A 27,808-nucleotide genomic window follows, 5' to 3' on the forward strand; every position below is an offset into this window, starting at 1 on the left:
TTCAATCTTTTAAGTCTCTCAAGTTAATTTGTTCTTCCAGTAGAAAATAGTAGAAGAAATCTGTGTCAAATTTAACTTGACTACTAGAGCTTGGAAAAGCCACTCTAAACTCACCCTCTACCTACTCAGCTAGACCTTTTCTGTTATTTATTTTCCTTAATTAAGGTTCTTAAATTCAGTAATGAATTAAAGAAACTTGACTTTCTGGAATTCCTGTGCCTAGTGGATTGACTTATACATTTTGTGTTTTGTTAGCTAAAATGTGGTGATAGACTAAAAACTGGAAATTTAAATTGTTTAATGAGTTAATTTTCATTCAGGAGTAATAACTGTCCATGTTAATTTGGCCCTATTTATTAACTCCGTAAAATATAGAACTGCATCTGACCTCTACCTAATTTGTCTCTATTGCTTGTATGTTTAAAAATTTCAGTGAGGATTTTATTTAGGCCTTTTCTGACTCTTACTTCTACCTTCTCTCTCTTCACCTTTCTTGACCTGTTGAAGTAGAATAACAAAAAGATGGTAAGTGAGGTTACACACATGCTCTCTGTTTGTTTTCCACTTTTGCTTGACGGGACAGTAGTTGTTGTTTTGTGTCCCTGTAGTATTGGGGAGGGGGGTAATTCCATATTTTAATTTTAAGTACTTTGATTTTTAACCTTTTTCATTGCTTCAATTTAGTAGCAACTAATTAAGTCCTATACTTTCCTGATTGCATACAATGGACCAAACCAGAACTAATTACTAACATAGTTTTGAATTGTTTTCCTTGTGTTTCTTGTAGATGAATGTTATAATTAAAATGGAATGTGGTGTGCATAATATTACAAACCAAGTAGCTTTATTTAGAATATGTGTGATCCAGAGCATTGGGGTGAAGTTGTTACATATGGATAAATCTATTTCATTGATCAATGTTAAATTGAACATTGGGTATCATAGTCTGTATGTATTTACCTCCAGTTGGGTAGCAAATATGTAATAAATTGAGTAAAACTTTAATATGCAAATGACTATAGATTGTAAAAAGGGAAGAAAAGAGATTGACTGCCATTTTTATTGATGAGCGGATTTTTATAACATTACCTGAGGATAAATAAGAAAAATGTGAAAGTCTTATAAGACTTTTACATAAACAACAGATCTTCCCCCTAAGTAAATAGCATCATGTGGCCCCTTTGTCTTTTGAACTAGAAGTTGGGCACATCCCAGACAATTAACTCTTCTTTATATTTTTGTGTGATAGTTCTTAAGTGCTTCAGTAGTAGGTATTTTCAGGTTTGTGTGTTTTTGATATTATTTGTAAGCAGCTTTGACACAGATGAATATCAGGCATTTCTAGTGTTTTATATTTTAACTAATAACAGTATCTTTTTGGAGTTTTCTTTTGGATAAATGAAAACATTTAAATGGAAATTCCTATATTTATTCTAAATAAAAGATCATGCATTAGTGTAAAATCTTAAAGAGATTAAGAGTACATTTATAGAGAACCGTGTAGGCTTTAATAAACTTTTTTAATGGAATTTCCTTTTAGGGATTTAATTGTGGTTTTAAAGTGTGTTCACTCTGTTTTCCAATTTGAGGTGTCATTGTTCAGAATAATTCTTGGCAAATATAATCTATACTGCCTGCTTTTCGTAAAATATAAATGCCTTTGAAACAGCATCTCAGACAGTTTCTGTGATTTCTCATTCTTTCAGGCAACAGGTGGTAGTTTAGGCTTGAAGTTCAGGGATGAAGTAAGTGGGTGGTAAAAATCTAAGGTTCTGAGGTATGAGGGCAAGTTACATGCTCTTGGCATTTGTATTTTTTGAAGTTGAAATGTTCTAGGGAAGATGATATGTTTTATGATTTTTTAATTAAAATTTTAGATATGGATAAATTTTTGAATTAGGTGTTTGAGTTACTCCAAATTATTTGCACTAATTTCGTAGGTTAACACCCTTTTCCATTTTAACTGCCCTTTTTTTTTTTTTTTTCCAGAGGAATGGTAAAATATTCAGTGCCAGATGTTTCTTTCAGTTAATCCTTTAGGATATCTGTTTTAGAAGTAGATAGATGAGGCTTTTATTTTGAGTTCGTATTGGGTCAGACATGTAAAGCTCTACTCTTGCATGGAAATAAAAGTAAATATTCTGATGAAATCAAATCAGACTTATTCTAAATTTGATGAACTATAGTTGTGAATGTGTATTGATTATATAAGCCATCTAATAGAATGATACATTCTAAAGGAAAGTAAGTAACAAAATTGTGTATTATATTTGTTAATGGTTAAAAGTAACGTATGTTCTTGTAGGTATAGATTCCACCCTAACATTTTATTAAGTGGTTAGAATGTATAGCAGAGTTGTACGAATTTTACAGTGAAACCTGTATATCCATCACTTAGATTCTGACATTAATATTCACTCTGCTGACATATCACATTTTATTTATTCATCCCTCCATCAGCCTCTCGATATATTCCAAGTATCAACATACTGCTAAAGTAATTTACCATATGCATGTCATTGACTAGAATTCACAGATGCAGATTTTTAATTTTCCATTTTCCTATCAGATGATTTTAAACAGTTAATATTTAAGAAATTTGAGTATTTAAGTTATGCTAATATTACTTTATAAGAAATTAGTTGCAACAGAGAAATTTTAGTGAACATTTTTAGCATCTGCTTTAACTTTGTTTTTCCTTTTTGTTGTTGCTTTCAAGTGGATTTTCCAAAAATCTTTTTTTTTTTTTTTTTTTTGAGTTCTCACTCTGGTTTACCTCTGATCTTTTTTTAAATTGTCATTTTTTAAAGTTTTAAACTCATATATATTTAAACCTCATTTTGAGACATTTTATGTTAATTTTAACATTTCATTTCCTCATGTTTTAAACTTATGGTGTTGTAGCAAACAGTAGCTGTTTCTGATAGCTTTTTTAAGTTGAATTTATCAGTATATGTAGAAATCAGGATTATTTATCTTGACAAGCTGATTTTTAAAATAAATTCTACAACATCATTAGCCTTATTATACATACAAAATTTGACTTTTCAAATGTGGGTCATCTTAAGTATGCTCTGGCTCTCCTTGGAGACAAGACTTGTGAGTACTCTGCTTCTTGTGTGCTAGCATAGTTTTCCAGTATTATACTTTAAGGTTGGAAATGTTGCTCATGAGATAATTTTTAAAAATTGTTTCCCTGTGTCTTAATTTTTGGTATCTCTACAAATTTCCATTGATCTTGATGAGACATATATATAGAAACTTAATTTCAATTCTGAGCCATGTGCAGGTAGAAATTTGTGAAATTTGTAAGTTACGTGGTGCATATTTGCATTATTACAATATAATAATCATTTTATTTTTAACTTTCATTATGCTTTATAGTACATTAAAACGTATCATTTACACTTACCATTTCGATATTTAGTACAAAGACGTGTGCTGCATGCATTGAGCATTTTTCTACAAGTTTTTTTTCCCTGATGTGCTATTTCACATATCACAGGCCTTATTTTTTGAACATTTGAGCAAAAGAAACAGATGAAACCTCATACAAAACCCTCCAAAATATGAAAATGTGGGGTTTATTTGTGCTAATGCTCTTCTTTTGGAAACATATGTATTAAAGGTAAGGTCCATTTATTGATTTAAACCACGTTGTACATAAAAATTTATTATTCATGATTAAACTTTCCAAGGCATTGTTCTTGAAAGAAAAGATTTTTTAAACTTGTGGAATGAAGAACTTTATCTGAAAGTGCCAGAAAAATTAAAATTAAATTATCCCCAAGTTTTCCAAAAATATCATGGAAATGTAATTTTCTAAAGATATTTTATGCAAAAATTTGGCCTAAAGCCTTGATATTATACTTTTCTAGGATCTTATGGTTGGTGACGAGGCAAGCGAATTACGCTCAATGTTAGAAGTTAACTACCCTATGGAAAATGGCATAGTACGAAATTGGGATGACATGAAACACCTGTGGGACTATACATTTGGACCAGAGAAACTTAACATAGATACCAGAAATTGTAAAATCTTACTCACAGAACCTCCCATGAACCCAACCAAAAACAGAGAGAAGATTGTAGAGGTAAGTTTTTAAATGTATATATGTGCTTCTGTGATATGGTGTTAAAGCAAAGATTCTTTTACCATTGTTATTAAGGATAAAGACAATGAAAATAATTGTTTCCCCCCCAGATCCTATTAACTAGTCATTATTTCTAAGTAGGATATATCAGTAAACAAAATAAAATCCTACTGCCATGGATCTTACATTCTGGCAGGTGACACCCACCCCTCTACGCCACCCCACCCTTGCCACCCAAAAAGTGAGTTAATTGAATGGTTCCTTAGAAGAATATAGATGATAAAGGAGGGGGGGGAGAGCAGGTTAAGGGAGGTGGGGGTTATATTTTTCATAGAGTTCGAGAGTAGGCTTCTGAGAGAAGGTGATGTTTAAACAAAGAGTAAGGGAATCTGCCAGGAAATATGGGGTAAAAGCATTCCAGACAAAGGAAGTAGCCAATGTGAAGGTCTTAGAATGGGAACAAGCCGGGTATATTAGAGTCCGCAAGGAAGCCAGTATGGAAAAGCAACAGGAGATGAGGCCAGAGAAATAATAGGACAGGATCATCTAGGGCCTTTCAGGCCCTTAGAATTATTCTTTTACTCCAAGTGAAATGAAACATGTCACACAGAAGGGACATGCTCCAATTTAGATTTCTGTGGCTGCTGTGTTTTGCGTAGACCATATTTGAAGATTTTCACTTATCAAGGCAGAAAATGATAGTTAGGATTAGGTGTAATAGCAGCAGAAGTAATGAGAAGTGGCCGGACTGTGGATCTATTTTGAAGGTAGGGCCAAAGCATTTTTTAATGCATTAAATATGGGTAACAGAGGGGAGAGTCAGAGAGGACTCCAAAGGTTTTGGCTTGGGCATGTGGAGGATGATGTTACCATTAACTGAGATGGGAAAAGACTGAGATAAGTAGACCAGGATTTGAGGGGAATAGATCGGGAGTTCAGTTTTGGTCAGCCTTCATTAGACATCAATCAAAAATGTCAGAGAGATAGAGGTACCCTCCCCCTTTTCAAAAGTTCATGTTATGCCACTCCACTTTTATATGAGAAAGGGGGGAAAGTGAAAATGGCATCAGCACTTGTTTTGCAGCGAGCCTATAGAGGCAGCGTACACCCTGCACAGCGGGAGTAGCCCCGTCAAGCTCCTCTCCTTCCCCGGACCTACACTCAGCATCAGGGCACCATAGCTTTGAACTGTGTCTGTGAGCATCTGTGCTTTATCTCATTTTGTTTTCTGCATCCATTAGCAAGATTTTCCCTAGAGTATCAGAAAAGCCTAAGGAGGTTATTTTTGGGGTTGGGAACACTCACAACATTTTTCCATATAAATTAATGGTAATTGCTTCTTTGGATTTATAATATTTCAGCTTTACCTAAGTTTTCGTAGGATTGCTCTTTTTTTCCAATAGCAGGGAGACCTATAAAAGATCAAGTTCAGGAGAAAAGCCTGAGGCTACCGATAGCAACTTGGGAATCATCAAGATATAGATAATCAGTTCACCAGGGAAGTGGGAGCAGATAGTAGTGAGAAGGCTAAGGACCAGGGAGGTGGGAGTTAGCAACAGGAGATTGGAAGGGCTCTTTGGGAAGCAGGTACAGAGAGCAAGAAGTAGTCTGCATTCTTCATAGTGTAGATAAGTAGCTTCTCAAGGTTGTCTTTCATTATGTTTTGAGGTAGATTTTATGAGGTAGATATATGTGGTAGATATATATGAGGTAGATTCTATGTGTCTTTGGTTATATATGAAGTAAAAACTTGTATTTTTTTTTTTTTTTTTGTAAAACAAAATCTGTTTTAGTGGCTTTGCAGATAGAACTTAATGTTAATATCGTTTTATTTTTATGACCATATTTAGGTGTTGATGGAAATTTTGGAAGGATTTTAGAAGAGATTGTTGCTAGACAATATTTTTAAATTCTGGATTAAACTTAAGTTTTATATTAAGTGTTTTAAAATTTTAAGATCCTGGTGTTATTTACAGAATCCATGTAATTCCTAATGGCTTATATCTTATTACTTTTTTTCTCCCTAATCACCCCTAGAACTGTGAAAGATAGCCTATATTGTGTTAGTTCATATTTTAGTTGCAATTTATTCTAAGTGATTTATAAGTACTAGTACTTTGTGATGAATAAGTAGTTATTTGTAATTGGTATTTTTAGCAGTGCATTGTAAAATCAGAGAAGAGGTATTTTTACATTAAATCAAAAGGTTCCTCCTACACATGGAAACTTCTTCAGGAAAGCAGTTCGGTGTTGGAATGAACCAAGTTTCCTTTCAGATGAAAAGTTAGGGAGATGACATGACACCTGGATGCCTCTTCTGCTAGCTAGTTGTGTGTATGTGTGTATTTATTTATTTATTTCCCTGCCCCTAGAATGACAAGTATTGGTCTCGCCTTATATTAATATTCTTTTTACTTGGGGGTGCAAATTTGGCTGTGACTGATAATGCCCTACTTTAATCTCATCCAGAAAGCTGATTTAGTACTACAAATACTTTCTAATTATCTTAAAAATAAAACCAAATTCTGATGGACTTTCAAGATGACAAATGCAAATTCATCTTCCACTCTTCGGTTTTCTTCCCTGTGGAGGGAGAATGGGGGATGATGGAATAGAATACTGGTTAGAATATCTAGTTGCTTAAGTGATGCATATATGTTTCAGAGTTCTAACATTTAAACCCTTTGTGATTCTCATTGTGATCAGTTATAAAATGTCTAGGTATCTAGATTTTCACAGTGGTGGGCAGCACTGCCAGTCAAGTAGTACTCACTGTAGATGGTAGAAAAAGTCCTACAGAATGTTCCCAGCCCACCTAGACTACAGAGAATGAGCATGGTTGTGACCAGATAGCACAAGGAGACTCCTCCGTTTGGTGTGGTTCAGCTGAGAGTGGTGCCATAGCTGCCACAACTGGGGCTCAAGCTGGGAGAGTGGGCGTAACAGCTAGGCAGTTTCTATATCTGCCAGCATTCGGGAATTACTGCATTTATTTTTGTCTTCCTGCCCTGATGGTTTACTACTTTCTTCTTTCTTCTTTCTTCTTTCTTCTTCTTCCTCCTTCTTCTTCTTCCTTCTCCTCTTCTTTCTTCTTCTTTCTTCTTCTTTCTTCTTCATTTCTTCTTCCCCCCTTTTTTTTTTCTTTTTTTCTTTTTCTTCTTTTTTTAACTGCTGGTGGTAGAGCTCCAGGCTTGGCCCAGGTTGGAGCAAAGGAGTTGGGGGAGGGTTAGCAGTTAAGCAATTTCTATAGTTTGTCCTTAAAGATATTTTTATTAAGGGACATCATTAAAGAAAGGCTTGTTCAAATGCAGAAATCTTTTTTTCACTCCAATTAACCATTAACTAAGACACTCAGAAATCTTTCCTTTGGGGGCACCTGTGTGGCTCAGTGGATAAGCATCTGTCTTTGACTCAGGTCATGATCCTGGCTCCCCGGATCGAGTCCCACATCGGGCTCCCTGCAGGGAGCCTGTTTCTCCCTCCCTCTGCCTGTGTCTCTGCCTCTCTCTGTCTCTCGTGAATAAATAAGTAATCAAAAAAAAAAAAAAAAACTTTATAGTACTTATGAAATACTTGAGGACTCAGTATACATCTGAAATTCTGTTCCCCCGCGTTGGAGCTCTGTGACAGCTGAGGAGAATGGAGGACTCCTTTAGGTCCCTTTTGATTCTGTTTTAACAACTAATCTACTCTGTGATGTCAAGAAAGCATAAAAGTATTTATTATGTAACTTCTAAATACCAGCATTTCTTTCTTTCCTTTTGCATTTTCAGGTAATGTTTGAAACTTACCAGTTTTCTGGTGTGTATGTAGCTATCCAGGCAGTTCTGACTTTGTATGCTCAAGGTAGGTGAAACTTGACTTTTAAAGTAACTCAGCAGACATTAAGTACATTTTATGTCAGAGGAATTTGATTTTTCAGTAAGTTATAAATCCCAGAAAAGCACGGTATTTATATATTTATTTAAATTTTTTTCCGGGTACCTGGGTGGCTTGGTGGTTGAGTGTCTGCCTTCGGCCCAGGGAGTGATCCTGGAGTCCTGGGATCGAGTCCCATGTCAGGCTCCCTGCATGGAGCCTGCTTCTCCCTCTGTCTATGTCTCTGCCTCTCTCATGAATAAATAAATAAAATCTTAAAAATAAATAAATATTTTCAAGTATTCAAATATTTTCACAATTTCTAAACTTTGTCAAATAAAATATTACATATATTTTTATTTCCTTCCTTAAAAGAAAAGACTTAAGGTAAAAAGAAAACTTCTCAATTTTTAAAAAGTAGGAGGTTCCCTGTTTTAGACTATTTGTAAATATTTTTCATGCAGTAAGGAGTGAATATGGAATTTGTCCTTAGAATTTGGCAGAGCTAAAAAAAAATACATTAGAGATCCAAAAAAATTAGCATAAAGTCTTGCTTGTTGTATACACAGTAGAGGAGAAGGTACACAGTTGGAAGTGCCTTCCTAACTTATGTTTTCTTGGTGCTGCCATTAGTAACTGCCTCCCTTACTATTGAGAATAAAAATTGGCTGTGTGTGGGGGCACCTGGGTGGCTCAGTGATTGAGCGTGTACCTTTGGCTCAGGTCATGATCCTGGGGTCCTGGGATCGAGTCCTGCATTTGGGTCCTTGCAGGGAGCCTGCTTCTGCCTCTGCCTGTCTCTACCTCTCTCTGTGTCACTCATGAATTTAAAAAAAAAAAAAAAATTGGCTGTGTGGGGAGTTCTTTATATTCTACTAGTCTTAGTAGAGAATTTATGGGGCTCTCAGATATGTGCCACATAGTCTGTTAGGCACTTGAAATGTGAAGATGCCCCCAAAGAATTTAGAGTCTAATAGGGAAAAAGATATAGAAATAGATAATTTCACTCAGCATGTCAGAGAAGGTTTCTGAAGGAAGTGACACCTGAGCTAAGTCTTCAGCCTTAGTAATTAGTGTGTATGACATAGTCCTTAGAAGACTCACTTTGATATTGTGGTGACCCATCTAATTCTAAACATGAATTAGTAAAAAAAAAAAAAAAAAAAAAAAAATTGGAAAAATACATGTTGGCTTATTAAACTGTCTTCAGTACTACCTATAGACACTTAGAAAATTCTTGGAGGAATTAAATTTTTAAAGAAGCTTTTATTCATTCACCAAGTGGAATGTACCTTGCACTGTGTTTAGTGCAGAGGACGTAGTAGTAAATAAGGTAGATGTCATCTCTTCTTGACCTTAAGATGATTATATTCCAGCTGTGAGTAATTTTCCTTTAAAGAGGAATTAAAAATCACTTGTTACTTTACAAGGAGTGTGCCTGCACCAAGGCAATTTTATTTCATTTTTAGAAAAATAAATTTTAGAAATTATTTTAGAAAATACTTTGAAAAAAAACATAACTAAAAAATTTGAATCTAAGTTGGTGATAAGTTTCGTTTAGGTGGTGAGGATGGGACAGTTCTGCTGAAGTGAATTTTTGTTTGAATTGTATTTGAATAAAACTGACCTTAACAGATTTTTCTAGCAGTATTCATGTATTTCTGTCCAATGAGAAGATACCCTCTCTTAATTACTGATATTTAGCCATTTTTTTGTTCAACTGTTGAATCCTTAATTTTGAGAAATGATAGTCTAGTAATAACCTAAAGAAGTCTGAGCCACAGTACATTCTACTAAGTGAGGTGGTTAGTGCTAAACAATAGGAAGAAGATATTTGGAGCCATAGAAGGGTTGTGAATAAGGGAAGTGACGTAGTGAGTTAGGAAGCTATGTTTGACTGCATGCTACAGATAGGATTGAAGGGAAAAACTGGAAATTAGGGAATCTGGAGGTTAGAGTTGTCAGGAAAGGTGAAAATGAACAGGTACAAACTCAACCTTCAAGAATCCATAGGAATCAAAGTGGAGAGAATGGGTACTCCAGTAGCAAAATGGTGTGCCCCGGGAAATGGGTCAGATTTGTACAGGGGAGGGCTAATCTGTAACCTATGGGAGTAGGAGAAAATAAGGTGAAGGTGGATGAGAAGGTCTGTTTGGAAAATGAAATGTAAATCCCTTCTTTAGTTAATGTTACTGGGAGTATTTTTGAATTAATGATGTGGATTCCTCTTTTTACACTGAAATGTTTCTTTTCGAGAGGAATGCAGCAATAAAAGGCAGTAGATGATTTTTATGAAGCTTTTTATGAAAGAAAATCATCAATCAAGACATACCAGCTTCAAAGGGAGATGGATTGAATGAATGTATCAAAGATGAATCATGAGTAAATATTATAGTGCATTCAAGTTTGTATTAAGAAAGGGAGAGAGCGGGGCAGCCCTGGTGGCTCAGCGGTTTAGCGCCGCCTTCAGCCCAGGGCCTGATCCTGGAGACCCGGGATCGAGTCCCACGTTGGGCTCCCTGCATGGAGCCTGCTTCTCCCTCTGCCTGTGTCTCTGCATCTCTCTCTCTCTCTCTCTCTCTGTATCAATCATTAATAAGTAAAAATAAAAATAAGAAAGGGAGAGAGCCTATTCAGGGATGTGAAAATGATAAAATAACAGGTAAGAAAAATCACTTCTTGGCCTTTTGGGCAAGATCAAGTGAAGAAAATTGTAAACATTGCATATTATAAGATTAAAAAAAGTTTTTTGTTTTTTGTTGTTGTTGTTAAAAACATTATTAGACTATTAACTATTAGAAAATTTGAGTCAGAAAAAGGTTTTTGTTTTTGTTTTTTTCCTGAATTAACCCTAATGCAGATGGTAACATTTGCAGTCACTTTTATTTTAAATATATGTATGGGAAACAAGGCAGCTTCTTTGCTGTTCTTTTAGTATAAGGTTCAACTGACATTGTCTTTCTGTTTCTGGTGAATAATTGAAGTGATCCTTTGGCTAACCAAGATTAATGGTTCTCAAGTGTCCAGCTATCTAGTATCAATAGGAATTTTTCCAAAACAGAGTTTGGAATATATTATAAAAAAAAAATAATAAGTACATTATTTCAACAAGTTCACTATCAATTCGTGTAGTATTTATATCTCACAATGGTTTTCATAAAAGTTACTGTGATGCTTTAGAAAGTTTCACTTCAGGGGCACCTGGGTGGCCCTGTCGGTTAAGCATCTGCCTGCAGCTCAGGTCATGATCCCAATGTCCTGAGATCCAGCCTGGCATGGGGCTCTCCGCTCCCTGGGGGGACCTGCTTCTCCCTCTGCCTCAGCCTGCCCCTCCCCTACTTGTGTTCTCTCTCTGTCAAATAAATTAAAAAAAATTTTTTTTATTAAAAAAAGAAGGGGGGGGATCCCTGGGTGGCTCAGCGGTTTAGCGCCTGCCTTTGGCACAGAGTGTGATCCTGGAGTCCCGGGATCGAGTCCCACGTCAGGCTCCCTGCATGGAGCCTGCTTCTCCCTCTGACTGTGTCTCTGCCTCTCTCTCTCTCTGTGTCTCATGAATAAATAAATAAAATCTGTAAAAATAAATAAATAAAAAAAGAGGGGGATCCCCAGGTGGCTCAGCGGTTTAGCTCCACCTTCGGCCCAGGGCGTGATCTTGGAGACCTGGGATCGAGTCCCACGTCGGGCTCCCTGCGTGGAGCCTGCTTCTCCGTCTGCCTTTGTCTCTCTCTCTCTCTCTCTCTCATGAATAAATAAAATCTTTTTTAAAAAATTAAATTAAAAGAAAATTTCACTTCAGGGCAATTCAGGGATCAAGATTAAATTGGAAAGAAAAATAAGCGAATTATACTGAGCTTTAAGAACATGTTTTTCAGTATAGGTTTCAGAATCTTTCTTCCCATCTCCTGGGGTAGCGCGTGGTTAGACTAAAAGTCTCACAAGAGACGTGTGTCAGAGAACATTCACTTTAGTGTCTAGATGTTAGAAGTAAATTGCAAAATAACAAATAATAAAGAAATGCTGACTTCTAGACCATTCTGGTTGGTGAAGTTTCTAGTTTGGCTTCTGTACTAATTTTTGAAATTTGCTCACTCTGATTTTTCTGATTTGGCTTTTTATTTAAAACCTACTGGTTCTCACACAGGTTTATTGACTGGAGTAGTGGTGGACTCTGGAGATGGTGTAACTCACATATGTCCAGTGTATGAAGGCTTTTCTCTCCCTCACCTTACCAGGAGACTGGATATTGCTGGAAGGGATATTACCAGATATCTTATCAAGGTAAGCAGAAGAAGGTGTCACAGAAATTTGCTTTTAGAGGCACCTGGGTGGCTCAGTCAGTTAAGTGTCTGCCTCCAGCTCAGGTCATGATCCCGGGGTCCTGGGATGGAGCCTTGCAATGTCCCTACTCAGCAGGGAGCCTTCTCCCTCTGCCTTTTACCTTGCTGTGCTTGCTTTCTCCCCCGCCCTCTTTCTCTCAGTGTCACATAAGTAAATAAAATATTTTTTAAAAAAGAAGAAAGAAAGAAAGAAAGAAATTGGCTTTTGTAATTTGGTTTTTACTGACTTAACATATTTGAATGTATCCTGTCAGGATCATAGCAGATCTTCTGTACCACAGAGGGAATGACCCATTTACCCCATTATTCATATAAAAAACCGGTGTAAGATTTACACACATGCTCTCAGGTATAGTAATGAGAATAGAATACATCATTACGTAATTATGTTTGCTACTCCTGAGGACTGGGGACTAAGAAGAGACCTTAAAACTTCTTGAACAAGAGAGGCAGCCTTTTCTGCCATAAAACCTTTCTTTGAGGGGCACCTGGGTGGCTCAGTCTTTTAAGTGTCTGCCTTCGGCTCAGGTCATGGTCTCACAGTCCTGGGATTGAGCCGCACATTGTCAGAGTCCCTGCTCAGCAGGAAGTCTGCTTGTCCTCCTTCTGTCTCCCCTCATCCCCCCTGCTTGTGCACGCATGCGCGCGCTCTCTCAAATAAATAAAATCTTTAAGAAAACAAAAACCATGTGTTAAAACCATAATCTTGATTGGATTCCCTTTTCTTGTCTTTCCCCAGAAAAACAGTGATAGTAAATTAATGATGCTTGATTAAAAACAGGGCCCAGTTAAGCATCTGACTCTTGGTTTCAGCTCAGGTCATGATCTGAGGGCTATGAGATTGAGCCCAGTGTCAAGCCACACATTGGGCTCTGCACTGGGTAGGGAGTCTGCTTGAGATTCTCTGCCTCTGCCCTACTGGCACAGATGTGCAAGATCTCTCTCAAATCTTTAAACAATCGGGCCCAGTTGTACCAGACTTCAATATTTAGTAGTTTTCATGGAATATATCCAGTTTTTAGTGTTTACTACATATTAAAGTTTAGTTCTAAATATAATTAGTATAATTTTATTTAAAATATTGCTGAAATGGGATGCCTAGGTCGCTCAGTGATTGAGCATCTGCCTTTGGCTCAGAGCATGATCCCAAAATTCCAGAATTGAGTCCCATATCGGGCTCTCTGCATGAAGCCTGCTTCTCCTCCCTCTGTCTCTGTCTCTGTCTCTGCCTCTCTCTCTCTGTGTCTCTCGTGAATAAATAAATAAATAAAATCTTATAAATAATAAAATATTGCCTGAGAAAGCATATAAGACTGTCATTTAGAGGCATGAGTTTTGTTTTGTTTTGTTTTTTTAGTTTAGACTGGTTAGTATAACTAGTGGTTATACCCCAGGTCAGTGGCTCCTCCACCAGGGGTGATGCTGTCCCCCAGGGACATTTTGCAATGTCTAGAGAGAGACATGTTTTGGTTTCTCCAGCTGTGTAGGAACGCTACTAAACATCCTACAGTGAATGGGCAGCCCCCACAACAGAGAGTCATTAAGGTCCACAATGTATCATTGGTGCTCCTGTTGAGAAACTCTTCTTGGGTGATGTCTGTGCAGTAAAATGGGTTTGTATTAAGTCTTCACCTTGACATTGAGTTCCTTTCATCTCATTTAAGTAATGAGATTAAGTTAATGAAAACTATAATATTCTCATTCCAAGCCAAAATTCCGTTTGAGGAATTTCCAGGGATTTTCTCACAGAGATTAGGGGATTAATTTTTAAGTTTTTATATGAAAAGTCCAATTTATTCATGATGCATATTATGGCTTTTCTTGTTTCTTTTTGTTTTGTTTTTAGCTACTTGAATTCTCATTGTGTATTTGATTAGCAAATGCTCTTGCTAATATAAATATTATCAGATATAATATTAGAAGTTAGGGATAAAACTTTCTAAGACCTAGGGGTATTTCATGAGTATAGCATTAATTGAGCAAATGGCAGATTATAGGAGTCTGGTACTAAACTATTTATTAATACGTAGACTTTTGATTATTTATCAAAACCATCTAAACATTAGCACTCAAGCAGTAATTTTTATTTTTATTTATTTATTTTTCTTTCTTATTTATTTATTTATGATAGTCACACAGAGAGAGAGAGAGGCAGAGACACAGGCAGAGGGAGAAGCAGGCTCCATGCACTGGGAGCCCGACGTGGGATTCGATCCCGGGTCTTTAGGATCGCGCCCTGGGCCAAAGGCAGGCACCAAACCGCTACGCCACCCAGGCGTACTGCTTGATCCCCTCAAGCAGTAATTTTTAAAAACTAGTATAGTTTTTTTAACTTGTTTTACCCATTTATTATTCATGAACTGTTCATTCTTTCACTCTCTGTACAATCGAAATATAAATCCTTCTATGGAAAGTACTACTCCTATTTCTGAAACCTTCTGTAAGACCTAAGGATTCACTGTCCATTTGTTATGGGCATGAGCTATTTCGTGAGCCGTGACAGCTTTTGCCAGAGTTGAACTCACAGAATAATTGTGAATTTACTGTTTTTTGTATCAGCTGCTGCTTTTACGAGGATATGCCTTCAACCATTCTGCTGACTTTGAAACAGTTCGCATGATTAAAGAAAAATTGTGTTATGTGGGGTATAATATTGAGCAAGAGCAGAAGCTGGCCTTAGAAACCACAGTATTAGTTGAATCTTATACAGTAAGTATTTCCAGTATTTAATATATATGTGGGTTTAAAATGGAGGACCATGATCATTGGTGTGTGCTTATGTAGGTTTTCTTAGAATCCGTATTTTTGTTTTTGGGTTGTTATGGTATGTGTATATATGTGACCTTTAATGTCTTTCTATAATAAGTTTCTTTGATTTAGTTATTTTAGACACCACATAATGTGAAATACGGCAAGAACCATAACTTGCTTTTCTACCTTAAGACATAATTAGATAAGAGATGTTATTTTGAGATTCTAGTATCTGGAGTAGCATTTTTCAACATGTGTTTACATTGTCTGGTAAGTTTGGGAGTCGGTTCCGCTTTACTGAAGAATTTCTCAGAATCTTTGTTGTGCTAGTATGTGTGTGCCTGTGAGAATATGGCATACTGCCTGTTTCTCAGCCTTATTAGACTACAGGATTCCAGCATTTCATGCATGACACTCGTGTTGTATGAAGCACAGTTTGGCAAGTGCTCATCCTGTAGCATTGCTCCAGTAACTCAGCAGGTGGCAGTCTTTTCCTGACTGTATTTTCTTAATGAGATGTTCAAAACAGACGTTAACTTGAAAGTGTAACTGGGAAGACTCAGAACTCAGACCCCTGGTTATACTAGGGGAGTTGATTCTACCTGCATTTTTAACTTCTTGTTATCTTAATTGTCATCTGGGTTTAAAGTACTTCCATATCTCGTATTTGATCTAGTTATTACTAAAACGAAATCAAGTAATAGGCAGTAAAAGCAAGTATTCTTCAACCATTTGATTCATGTAGGCTCTGCAGATCACAAGTATGTTTGAAATAGTCATTTTAAGAATAACTTAATTTTTATAAAATTGTCTTATTTTTAAGCAATACTGATCCAGATAATTGACAAGCAACTTAATGATCTCCAGATTTGCCCTGGCGATTCTTTTCTAAAGCTTTTTTGAAGGACGCCTGGGTGGCTCAGTGGTTGAGCATCTGACTTTGGCTCAGGGCGTGGTCCTGGAGTCCTGGGATCGAGTGCTGCGTTGGGGAACCTGCATCTCTCTCTGCCTCTGTGTGTGTGTGTGTGTGTGTGTGTCTCATGAATAAATAAGTAAAATAAGATAAATAAAATTTAAAACTAAAGCTTTTTTGATAGTACCTCTAGATTTATAATTTTTCACCTACATGACTTATTTGGAAGAATATGGCATGAGAAAAAAGATGAGGGAACTACAAATGTCAAACATGTTTTATTTAATTTCTCCCCTCCTTTCTCAAAGAATTTGAGGTGGATTACAAAATATATAGTTGACCCTTGACCAGCACAGGGGCTGGGAGCGCCATTCCCCTATGCATTGTATAACTTTTGACTCCCTCAAAACTTAACCACTAATGACCTCCTGTTATTGCCTTGCCAATAACATGAACAGTTGACTAACACATATTTTGTATATACATTATATACCATGTTCTTACAATAAAGTAAGGTAGAAAAGAAAATGTTAAGAAAATCATAAGGAAGAGAAAGTACATTTACAGTACTCTATTTATTGAAAAAGAACCGTGTGTCAGTAGACCCATGCAGTTCAAACTTGTGTTGTTGGGTCAGCTGCACAACAAATAAGAGTAGACTGATGAAACTGATGATGGCAAAAGAGTAAAGTTTCACAGTGTAATTATTTGGTAAATTCTTTAAAGTTTTTAACTGAATGTGTCTATGCTCTGCTACATGGTAAAAATAAATCACAAATATGTTAAAATAGAGAAGCAGCATTGACACCAGCAGTAATCCAAATGCACGAGTTTATTGCTTCCTTTTTATGCTCAACTGCACACAGCAATGGAACATAACACATCCATGCATTGGTGATTTTTCCAAGAAATTCCTGATGTGTTGGAGCATGGCATGTTGGCATGTTCTGTATTTTTAAAAACAGAACAGCATGATAATAACTAACCGTATTTTATTTTACCTTTTTTTCCTTTTTGAAAGACTTATTTTAGAAGAAACATGTTGATAAGTGATTTTGGTTATAGAACAGATGTGTTTGAAGTACTAGTGTTCTAAAGAACACTGGGAAATTTTTTAATGTTTTGCTGACTAATACCTGTTATTCTTGGTTCCTAGCTCCCAGATGGCCGCATTATCAAAGTTGGGGGAGAGAGATTTGAAGCACCAGAAGCTTTATTTCAGCCTCACTTGATCAATGTTGAGGGAGTAGGTGTTGCTGAATTGCTTTTTAACACAATCCAGGCAGCTGACATTGATACCAGGTACATCATAATGATAGTTTCAAAGTTATTTGTCAGTAGATGGAGTGTGTGCAGTTAAAATGACCAAGTTGTCTATTACCTCACTCATGTTTTTGAACACATAAGGCAAAAGAATGTTTTGAGGGTGGCACTGGATGTGGAGTATATATCATTGAGTCTCAGAAACGACCTTAAACTTTTTTTTTAATAGTTCAAAATTAAGGAAAAATTTCAAGAATGATATAGAGAACTCATGTATACCCTCTACCCAGTGTCACATTCTTAGTTTGATGTTGTGTATGTTTCTTCTGTCATTCTCCCTCTCTCATTTTTCTTGAGCCTTTTGAGAGTACGTCGAGCACGTAAGCAAGTCCTCTTTACTCCTCAGTACTTGCTTTGTATTTCCTGAGAAGAGAGGTGTTGTATTCTCTTAGAGCCACAGTGCGGTTATTGAGCTCAGGAGATTGATTACTGATCTACTGTTAGCTGCCATCCACTTTTCAGTTTCACCTCCTGTCCCAGTAATGTCCTTTATACAGTTCTTTCCCTCAGGCGATTATCAAGTCTATGATCACACAGTGTATATAGTTGTCATGTCTCTTTTATCTTTTTATGACAGTGACATCTTTTTAGACCACAGGCCAGTTATTTTAGAGAATTTTTCTCAACTTGAGTTTGAATATTTTCTCATGAGTAGATTCAGGTTACGGATTTGGGGCTGGAATACTACTTAGGTGGTATGTGCTTATCAGGGTCTCCCATCCACAGATGGGATCTGTTGGTTTTTGTTGGTGATATTAGTAGTAGTAAGCTCTTAATGAAGCTTCCTGTTTAGTTTTTGTATTTTTTCTTAGTTTATAAGTAATTTGTAGGAAAATTCTTCTCTTGCTGATGTGATGAATCACATTGATTGTTTTACGAGTGTTGAACCAGCCTTGCATCCCGGGGTAAATCCTACTTGGTCATGGTGAATAATCTTAATGTATTGTTGTATCCTATTGGCTAGTATTTTGTTGAGAATTTTTGCATCCATGTTCATCCGGGATATTGGTCTATAATTCTCCTTTTTGTAGGAAAATTCTTTGAGACTGTGTTGATCTCCTATTCCTCGTCAAACTCTGCCCACCACCCTTTTTAGTGTCTGTTGATGATTCTTGCCTAAATCCTTTTTTATTAAAGGTGATTTTCTAATTCTATCATTCCTTCTATATTTATTAATTAGCATTCTAGCATGAGGAGGTGCTTTTCCTTGTTTTGTTATCATGGACTCATGACTTTGTCTGGTGATTATAATTTATTACTGTCTTTATTTTGATGCTCACATTCTTCCTGATTTGGCCAGTGAGAGCCCCTTCAAACATACCTCTGTGTCCTTTGACATGCTGTTATCTCTTTGAGCACATTGTTTTGTGGCACAGGATAGTCCTGGCTTATCTATAATTTTGTGGATGAAACATTACCATATGTATAGTTGGAACTATATAAAAAGGATCCTTGGAAATATGACTGTCCCCACCCCTTGTTCTCCACCCTAGTTCTCTCTCTTGTAGGTAACTGGTCTCATTAGTTTCAGGCTTATCCTTTCTGAGTGTGTGCTTACACAAAAGGTAGCATAGTATAAATGCTTTTTTGCACTTTACTTCTTTGACTTAATATATCCTAAACAGTCCTGTACCATTTCCTAGGGGTCATCCTCCTTTTTTCCAGTGTATACATATCATGGTCTGTTCAGTGAATCTTGGTTCTTTAGGTAGATTCCAGTATTTTTGCACACAAATAATGTTGGAGTTAATAACCTTGTGCACACATTTTTGTACTGGTGGGTGTGTATATTCTGAAAAAATTTTGAGAGAGGGAATTGTTAGGTCAAAGGATAAATAAAGGCATGTAGTTTTGTTACTGCTCAGTGCCCTCTGTGGCAAGTGGGACCCTCCTCTTTCCTACCGTAATAGATGAGGGCACCTGTGTCTCCACAGCTGGTCATGGTTTGGCAGCTTTTTAACTTTTATGCCAGTCATGAGACTAATGTGATATCTCAATGTAGTTTGAATTTGTATTTTACTTAAAAGTGAAGGTGAACGTATTTTTCTATGTTTAGGGCTGGTTTTATCTTTTTCTGGTGGATTATCTGTTCATGGCTTTGGCTGCTGCTTCTGTAGAATTTTTGCAATTCTCCCTCTCCGTTTTTAAAAGTTCTTTTTATATTTATATTAATAGCTCTGTGATATCTATTGCAGATACATGTCCTAATTCCATTTGTCTCTTGCTTATAGTGTTTTTTGGCTATACAAAAATTTGTATTTACTCAGTATCAAATAAATTTATAACCTTTTATTGCACCCAGGATTTGAGTCCTAGTTGAAAAGCCTTTCTTCTATACACTCAGGTCATGGAGGAATTTACTCAGAAGCATTTTGTAAAAGGCAATTGTTTGCTTACTTGTCTGGTTAACCCTGAATTAAATAAGCACCAAGCGAATTTTTGTGCAATGACTGAGGAGCAGAATAATAATGGAAAGTAATAAAAATAGCAGTTGTCTTATAACAAGCAATCAATTTAATGGAAGATGATCCAAAAATCTAAACTTCTAGTAGGGAGTAAATTCTCATAGTAGGGATTATGTAGTTACTTTCATCCCTTGATTTAACAATCATTAATAGTAAAATTGCATTTGAAAGTGTATGCCTATTGGCGGTGATTCAAGTTTTGTCATTCCCAAAGCACTGGAGTCAGGTTCAGTACCCTTATGATAGAGTTAGCATTGAGAAGTAGCACAGCTCAACTTTTGTGTGTTCTGCATGTTCAAGATGTCCATGTAAATGCCGGTGGGTACCTACCATGTGTAGCCATATCTCAGCTGCAAATGCTATACTCATGTGCATACTTGTGCAAGTAAATATAAAAACCGCTCTTCTATAAGCTGGGATTATAATAGCCTGAGCCATTGGAAGCCAGTTTGAGTGAGGCTAAAATAGATGTGACTTGGCTCCTGAACTTTTCTATGAGAAGAGCTCCTCAGACCCTCACTCAGTTATGTTACTTTTACTGCATATGCAGTTACTTTAGATTTGATTATCTGGTATCATAACCATTAGCGTATTTTAAGGGAGAAAGAGAGGACTGCTATAATAAGCAAACACCTCAATCTCACCTAAAATAACAGCAGGCAGTTCCAAAGCAAAAGAACAAAAGGCAAATGGAAAAATTGAAAAGCAAGAACTGAAATCATAGTAGAAAATGGTTAATTATAGTAACAACCACATCACGGTGGCTCCAGGGAAGCACTGTGATAAGACATTCCAAATAGTGGAAGTTTATAATGTAAACTATGGTTATTATTGAATGCTCAATTACTGGAGCAGCTGGGTGGCTCAGTCAGTTGGGCATCCGACTCTTGATTTCGGCTCAGGTCGTGATCTCAGAGTTGTGAGATTGAGCTTGGAGTCAGGCTTCATGCTTAGTGCAGAGTCTGCTTGTCCCTCTCCTCTGACTCCTCCCCGCCCCCCGGTGCTCGCTCACTCTCTCAAGAAAGAAAATCTTTTTTAAGATTTTAAGGCTCAGTTATATTTGCAAGAAAGTATGTCATATGCTTTAGAAGTCATTTCATTAAAATTACAGTATTTCACATGTACAGAGGGTTGGTTATCTAATGGCAGTGTGAATAGCAAACATTCAGCCCCGCAACTTCCATGTTGAGTTTTGTTTAATTCTCCCAGCAATCCCCCTGAGGCCGACAGATATAAAAGAAACTGAAAGACTGTTTTCCTCATCTGAAACCCCAAACGAGTACCTTTTATGTCCTTCCAGATCTGAATTCTATAAGCACATCGTGCTCTCTGGAGGATCTACTATGTACCCTGGGCTGCCATCACGGTTGGAACGAGAACTTAAACAGCTTTACCTAGAACGAGTTTTAAAGGGAGATGTGGAAAAACTTTCCGTAAGTATAGATCAATAATGCAACTGTTAACATACTTTTAAAACCCTGTAAAGTAGCTTGTGAATCTTGACAGCCACCAGAGGGAGCAAGAAGTCTTCCTAAACAAATTATTAATGCAGTCCCATGCAGCCTTGAAGAGCTAGGGAGAATTCAATGACTGGAGGTAAGCTCTGTTTGAGAACGGTGGTACGGCCTGGCCAGCTCTGTATTCAGTGGCCCGAGGCAGTGAGGTCCAGGGCCAAATGTTCCGGTTCATCTGTAATAGCCTGGAGTCAGCTGCCTCTAAATGCGGGAAGAACCTGCCGAGGGAAGTCCCTCCCCCAGACCCTTTGCTGTGGGGGACAGGTTTGAAGACCTCCAGTGGATGCCTGAAACCACAGATAATACTGAATCCCAGGTTGCTATGTTTTTTCCTATACAAGAACACCTATGATAAGTAATATATAAATTAGACCCAGTAAGAGATTAACAATAACAACAAAATAGGACAGTTATAACAATATAGTAGAATAAAAGTTATATGAACGTCTCTTTCTCAAAATATCTTACTGTACTGTACTCTTGTGATGATATGAGAGGATAAAATGCCTACATGATGAGGTGACGTGCGTTATGCAGGCCTTTTGATGTAGTGATATGTCAGAAAGAGATCATCTGCTTCCAGACCATGGGTAACTGAAACCACAGAAAGCAAAGCCACAGATAAGTGGGGACTGCTGTACTATGGAGAGAGAAATGCTTCTTTGATGTTTTGGGATGATTTTTAACTTACTTTTAGGATATGTAATCAGCCTTCATTGTTATTCTTGGACTGTTTCATTTTTCTGATTTTAGGTTATTTTTTCTGACTGTTTCTTGCATATGTCTTATTTCCCTAATCAGATTGTAAAACATCATATGTCAAATATTTTGAATCCCCATCAGCTATCTTAGCTCCTGAAACAGGTGTTAATTGGTACTTGTCAATGTATAGAATAAAAAGTAACGTATGAACTAGTATATAATAGTTGATGGTTATTTGGGATTGATTTTTTTTTTTTTCCTACAAACGCTGGAGTGTGTGAGGTATAGTGTATATACTATGCACTCAGCTGGGAGTCATTTAATTCTGAGTTAATCGCTGAGCTTTGTCCTAGCAACTTTGATCTGCTGTTGTAGATAATGAGATTACATATTACAGGGGACTGTATATATCAGAGATACTAATGTCATATCTTTCAACTGTGACTCAGATTGTGAAAATTGAATGTGGATTCATATGCATTGGACAAACTAAAAGACTCAAAAGGAGCCTTGTTTAAGTATTTTGCTTATTTGTCTATTTTTGAGTTATGCATAGAGTTTAAAATTAGTCTCAGGTGATTATTTCTTGAACTGCTTCTGGGTGCCAAACACTTGTCTAGGTGCTCAAACAAGCAAAACAGTAGTAAATAGAAACCAGATCCCCACTCGGATTCCGCGAGTGTGTCCGTAGTAAAAGGCACGGTGAGGAAAAGTGAAGTAAGGTCAGGGGCTAGAAAGCTCTAGTGACTGGGGAGGTGGTATGCATCTTTCTATAGTGTGGTCAGGGCCGGGCTCTGAGGGATTGGTTCTGAGCAGAGACCTAAATAGAGTGAGCGGTGAGCCTCGTAACCCTCGGTGCGAAGACTTCCAGGCAGGAACGGCAAGGGCTGTTGGAAATGTGCAGGCGTGGCCAGAGGGGAAGGAGTGAGCCCAAGGAGGCTTGGGAGTGAGCTTAGAAAGGTGGTTGGAGGCAAGGCTTGTTCAGCCACAGTGAAGGCTTTAGCTTCACTCCTAGTGAGATAGAAAGCCTGGGAAGGATTTTGAGCAGGGAAGTGATAGGGTCTGACTTGTTTTAAAAAGGATCGCTGAGTCTGGTGTGGTTAGTAGATTGTTGCTGGAGGGAGGAAGAAAGATTGTAGAAGGCTGAGTTAGGCTCGGAGGGAGGGGGGAGATGGTGGAGGTTTATGAAGTGGAGGAGGTATGGAATGGTTGTGAGTAGAAGAGAGAAGACACGTGTCATGGAGTTGCCGAGCTGCACTTGAGGGGCTCAAGTGACAGAAGTGATGCAGTTAAACCAAGACGTTGAGTTTCTCACCTGTCGAGTTTCTCACCTGTCGTATTCAGTTGCTGGGGGCAGCTGTGAAGTAGTCGGTAGTTGGTGTTAGGCCACATGAGTATAAGACTTAAGGGAGAGAAGGACCAAGTCACTAAGGACAACACCAGGAAGTGGTGGAGAGAGCGCACACGCATGCAAGGTTGAAGGTTGAGGTATGTCTTTATGTGGTTACATAATCAAGAGTGGCTACAGAGTGTAAAACTTGTCCCACTTGTCTTTAATTTTGGTTGCTGTGTTCAATTTTTCCAGCATCCCCGTGGTTTACTTGACCGTATTTGGTCTTGTTTATTTTGAGAACATTTCATTTGAATTTGAGACAATATAAAGTGAGCTTTGCTTATAAGAAAAGAATTTCAACCTTACTGTTACATGGGACCCCTTCCTCTATGATTTAGAGGCATTAGACCTTGAAGAAACCGTGGAAGTCCTCTTACCCAAACTCTTGACATCTGGCTAAGTGATTTGTTCATGTGGTCGTCACCAGGAGATTGGAAAACCTGCGACAATCAGGACTCTGGTACTTGTGCTCTCAGTAGGCTGATTGTAGAAATCTCTTGGTCAAATCAAGACACTTTTGAGAGTGACGGGGGTGTTGTTAATAGTGTTGGGGCAACGGGTATAAATGAGGGCTGTTCTGAGCGCACTGGGATGGATGTGTGTGATCTCCTAGCTGTGAGCTTTGGGCAATATACAAAAAATGTCACTGTCTCAGATACGGAATCGTGCCGTCCTACTTATGTCACAGGACTTGTGAGAATTCAGCAGGAGAATATATGAAAAAATCATTTTCATAAAGCAGAAAGCTTTATGCACTTGTGACATATTATGATCTTGTTTTTCCCCTTTAGAAATTTAAGATCCGCATCGAAGACCCACCGCGCAGAAAGCATATGGTGTTCCTGGGTGGTGCAGTTCTAGCAGATATCATGAAAGACAAAGACAACTTCTGGATGACCCGACAAGAATACCAAGAAAAGGGTGTTCGTGTGCTGGAGAAACTTGGTGTGACTGTTCGATAAACTAACTCCAGAGCTTGTTCGCATCACACCCCTAAATGCTTTCTTTTTTCCTTTATTGCCAATCTTTGAACTCATTCAACTCCAGGACATGGAAGAGTCCTCTCTGTGCCCTTTGACTGGAAAGGTCAGGTTTTATTCTGGTGTCTTGGGGAAGCTTTGTTAAATTTTTGTTAATGTGGGTAAATCTGTTTAATTCAACCACTTCCCTACAAACACAACGAGAGGGCAAAGGGTCCTGTCTGCTGCTTTGTTTCTTCTAAGTAGGCATTTAGATCATTGCTGTCGGCTTCCTATTTTCACATTACTGCTCTAATGCTGCTAGTTTTAGTCTTTAGCACACTAGGTGGTATGCCTTCATTAGCATAAGAAAAAACTTTACAGGAGCTTTTTACATATTATTGGGGTGGGGGTGGTAAGGCATGGGCGGGCAGCTGTTGACCCCTTTACGGCATTTCCTCTGGTGTGGTGCTTTCAACAGTTACTGCACAGTTGAAGTACCTTAAAGCTTCTGGAATTAACATTTTAGGGAAATGTTAGGCTCAGAATTAAAGTGTTTGGGGTGGGTTTTTTGCGTGGGGGCAGGGAGTGGTCTTTTGATTTTGACTTTTTGATTTTTGAGCTTTTCTGCTCTGAGATATCTAAGATGAAATTTATTTGCAGTACTTTGATTTGGCAGGTTTTCTTCTACTTTTGGTCTGCCTGGAACTGTTTCCATGATATAAAAAGCAAGTGTAATATTCCATTACATTACCATGTGGCTTAGGGATTTATTTGTTTTGTTTTTTAAATCAACCATGTTAGCTGGGAGTAGACTCCCTAGAATCTATCAGTGGAAAATTAACAATTTAAAAATGCTCTTGGAAATTCAAATTACAGATTTAAAAAGTGCTTAAGAGTGCTTCTTTTTATACCAGAAGCATTAAGGTAATCCAGTGCCAAGTACCATTCTTGCAGTTACTCTTTTATATAACTGACCAGTGCTTATTTAATAAGAATAAGTAGATACATATAAATAATTACTGGCAGTAGGTTATAATTGTTGGGTTAAAAATAACATTAAAATATGGGACTTGTTGCCAGTTGGGTAATTTTCATTAGTTTTTTATTATTATTATTTTAATTTGAAACCTGAAAGTGGAGTAAAATTTGACTACTTAAAACATTGGCAAAAAAAAAAAAATCAAGATTTAAATTTGTATTTGTACTGAAAAAGTAATCATAACTAGTAAATCTCAGCCACCTTACACTTGAAAGAAGAGTTGTTGATATTTCTTAAATGTTAGCAGACTTTCCCGTCTGTCAGGAAAATCCTATTTATGAATCCCGTCGGTATTGCTTTGTTACTGAGAAAACATCAAATAGTACTCAGACTTGAATTCTTTCTAAATTTGAAAAATAAAGTAATAAATTGTATCACGCTAAGGACAAGATGCAGATTCTGGGGAAAATATGTTTTTATTCATTTCAAAATATTCTTTACTAATAATGGTTTTGAGCAAAGAAGCTCAATTTTTAGGTGACTGAAATTAGAGAGGTTATTGGCTTTAGAGTCTTTTTTTGTGAGCAAACTTAAAAATCAATTTATATGAAATAAGCAAAAGCAGGTTAGTTTTAATTATGCAGCTTCTGTTAATATTAAGTATTTTTTGTCTGTTTTACCTCAATTTGAAACAAGTAAAAGAAGTTTGCATGCTGGCCATGCTTCAGTACACATGAATAGCCTATGAATAACGTGTACCAGAGTGGAGGGACATGGATGTCAGTCATTTTGGAATTCTGAAGTGTTCCTAAATCATGTTCTTCTAAATCCCCCAGCCTTTGAGTCCTGGGCTAAAGGACACAAATATAGGACAGTAGCTACCCAGCTGTTCATTTAAGGTAAATGGATTAACTCTTAGCCTTTGGTCATGATTTTAATATATGAGGGTAGAAAACAACAAGGACTAGGATGGACTCTTAGAACAATGAAAGATCATTTATCATTTGTCCCTTGAATATAGAATTTGGTTTTACTTTCATAATTCTGCTAGCAAACATGACAGTTAAAATGGTGTATTTATATATATAAATAGTATAATTTTAAAATTTCCATTTTCTAATTTTCCTATTCCAAGGCAAAATAATGCATTTAGTAATCTGGGGGGTAGTGGAAATACTACGTTTAATTGAAGTTGTTAGGTCGGGAGTCCCTCAGAAATTAAAATTTTTTTCTGTTTTAAAAAAGATCTGATGTTTAGCTCTTGGAAACCATTGTCACTTAAATTTCCAATAATGATTAAAATTATTTTTAAATTGGAATTGCCAATGCCTTGACCTTTGAGAAGGGTTTCTTGGAGATAAGTCCTACATTTAAACTTTTCTTTAAAACGTGGTATTGGATGTTGACTTTTTACACAGTTCTAAGCACTGTTGTTAATATCTGGAAAGCATTTTGAGAGATCAATGGACAGTAAACATTCTACATTTAACGTGAATACACTTCTTTTTGATTCAGAAAATAAAATCAGATTTTTGAAAGTAAATTTGAATTTTGTGTTGGTTTTGCCTATCATTTTTCTCTTTATTTTATTTCGTTTTATTTTTATTTTATTTCATTTTTCATTTTATTTTTATTTTTTAAAGATTTTATTTATTTATTCATGAGAGACACAGAGAGAGGCCAAGACACAGGCAGAGGGAGAAGCAGGCTCCATGCAGGGAGCCCAACGTGGGACTCGATCCCAGGTCTCCAGGATCACACCCCGGGTGGAAGGTGGCGCTAAACTGCTGAGCCACCTGAGCTGCCCTCATTTTATTTTTATTCATATTTTCATTTTTGCTAATGCAAATTGGATTGACAACTTCACACTAGTTGTCAGGCGAGGTTCAGTTCCAGTTCCGTGTTGTTCTATTATTAAAAAAAAAAAAATCCCGGGATCCCTGGGTGGTGCAGCAGTTTGGTGCCTGCCTTTGGCCCAGGGCGTGATCCTGGAGACCCGAGATCGAATCCCACATCGGGCTCCCGGTGCATGGAGCCTGCTTCTCCCTCAGCCTATGTCTCTGCCTTTCTCTATCTCTCTGTGTGTGTGACTATCATAAATAAATTTTTTTAAAAAATTTTTTTTTAATTAAAAAATCCCTCTTTTTTTCCGGTATGATTTTAAATATGTAAGGAAAACAGAAACTGGAAACCAGAGGAAATTACAGCCACAGCTGTAATTTTTCCTTCAAGCGGACAGTTTTATTTCCTGCAAGACTTACAGTGGCTGTTGCAGGATTAGGAACACCAGACAGACCTTCTATGTAACGTGCCCCTTTGTTCTACTGACCTCTCCTTGCTTTCCTACTTTGAGGATAGGCGCTGAGGAGTAGGTGATAGGATTTTCGTTTAGCCTTCTTCATGAACTTGTGTGCTTGAATCTCATCATCTCTCCCTTCATGGCCACGTTCCCCCAGGACTTCCTGGGGTTTGCCTCCGCGTCTTCCGCAGCCTCTTCCTGGTTGCCGGAATAACATG

The 27,808-nt window shown here is 37.2% G+C and overlaps 1 protein-coding gene across 2 annotated transcripts in view; it reads left to right on the forward strand.

Annotated features, from left to right (window-relative positions):
* ACTR2 (actin related protein 2) overlaps window positions 1–26,834 on the forward strand; it is a 36,406-nt gene extending 9,572 nt beyond the window's left edge. Inside the window, exons 3-10 of one of the 2 annotated variants that reach the window (XM_026017779.2) lie at window positions 511–525; window positions 3,879–4,094; window positions 7,868–7,940; window positions 12,094–12,230; window positions 14,849–14,998; window positions 17,110–17,255; window positions 21,042–21,174; window positions 24,142–26,834. In XM_026017779.2, coding sequence (XP_025873564.1) covers window positions 511–525; window positions 3,879–4,094; window positions 7,868–7,940; window positions 12,094–12,230; window positions 14,849–14,998; window positions 17,110–17,255; window positions 21,042–21,174; window positions 24,142–24,312 — 1,041 coding nt within the window. In that variant the 3' untranslated portion in view covers window positions 24,313–26,834. The remainder of the gene's footprint in view (window positions 1–510; window positions 526–3,878; window positions 4,095–7,867; window positions 7,941–12,093; window positions 12,231–14,848; window positions 14,999–17,109; window positions 17,256–21,041; window positions 21,175–24,141) is intronic. The other variant, XM_026017780.2, reaches the window with a different exon arrangement.
* Window positions 26,835–27,808: the final 974 nt, after the last annotated feature.

The sequence above is a fragment of the Vulpes vulpes genome, chromosome 16 (assembly GCF_048418805.1).
Source record: "Vulpes vulpes isolate BD-2025 chromosome 16, VulVul3, whole genome shotgun sequence".
Taxonomy (NCBI): Eukaryota; Metazoa; Chordata; class Mammalia; order Carnivora; family Canidae; genus Vulpes; species Vulpes vulpes.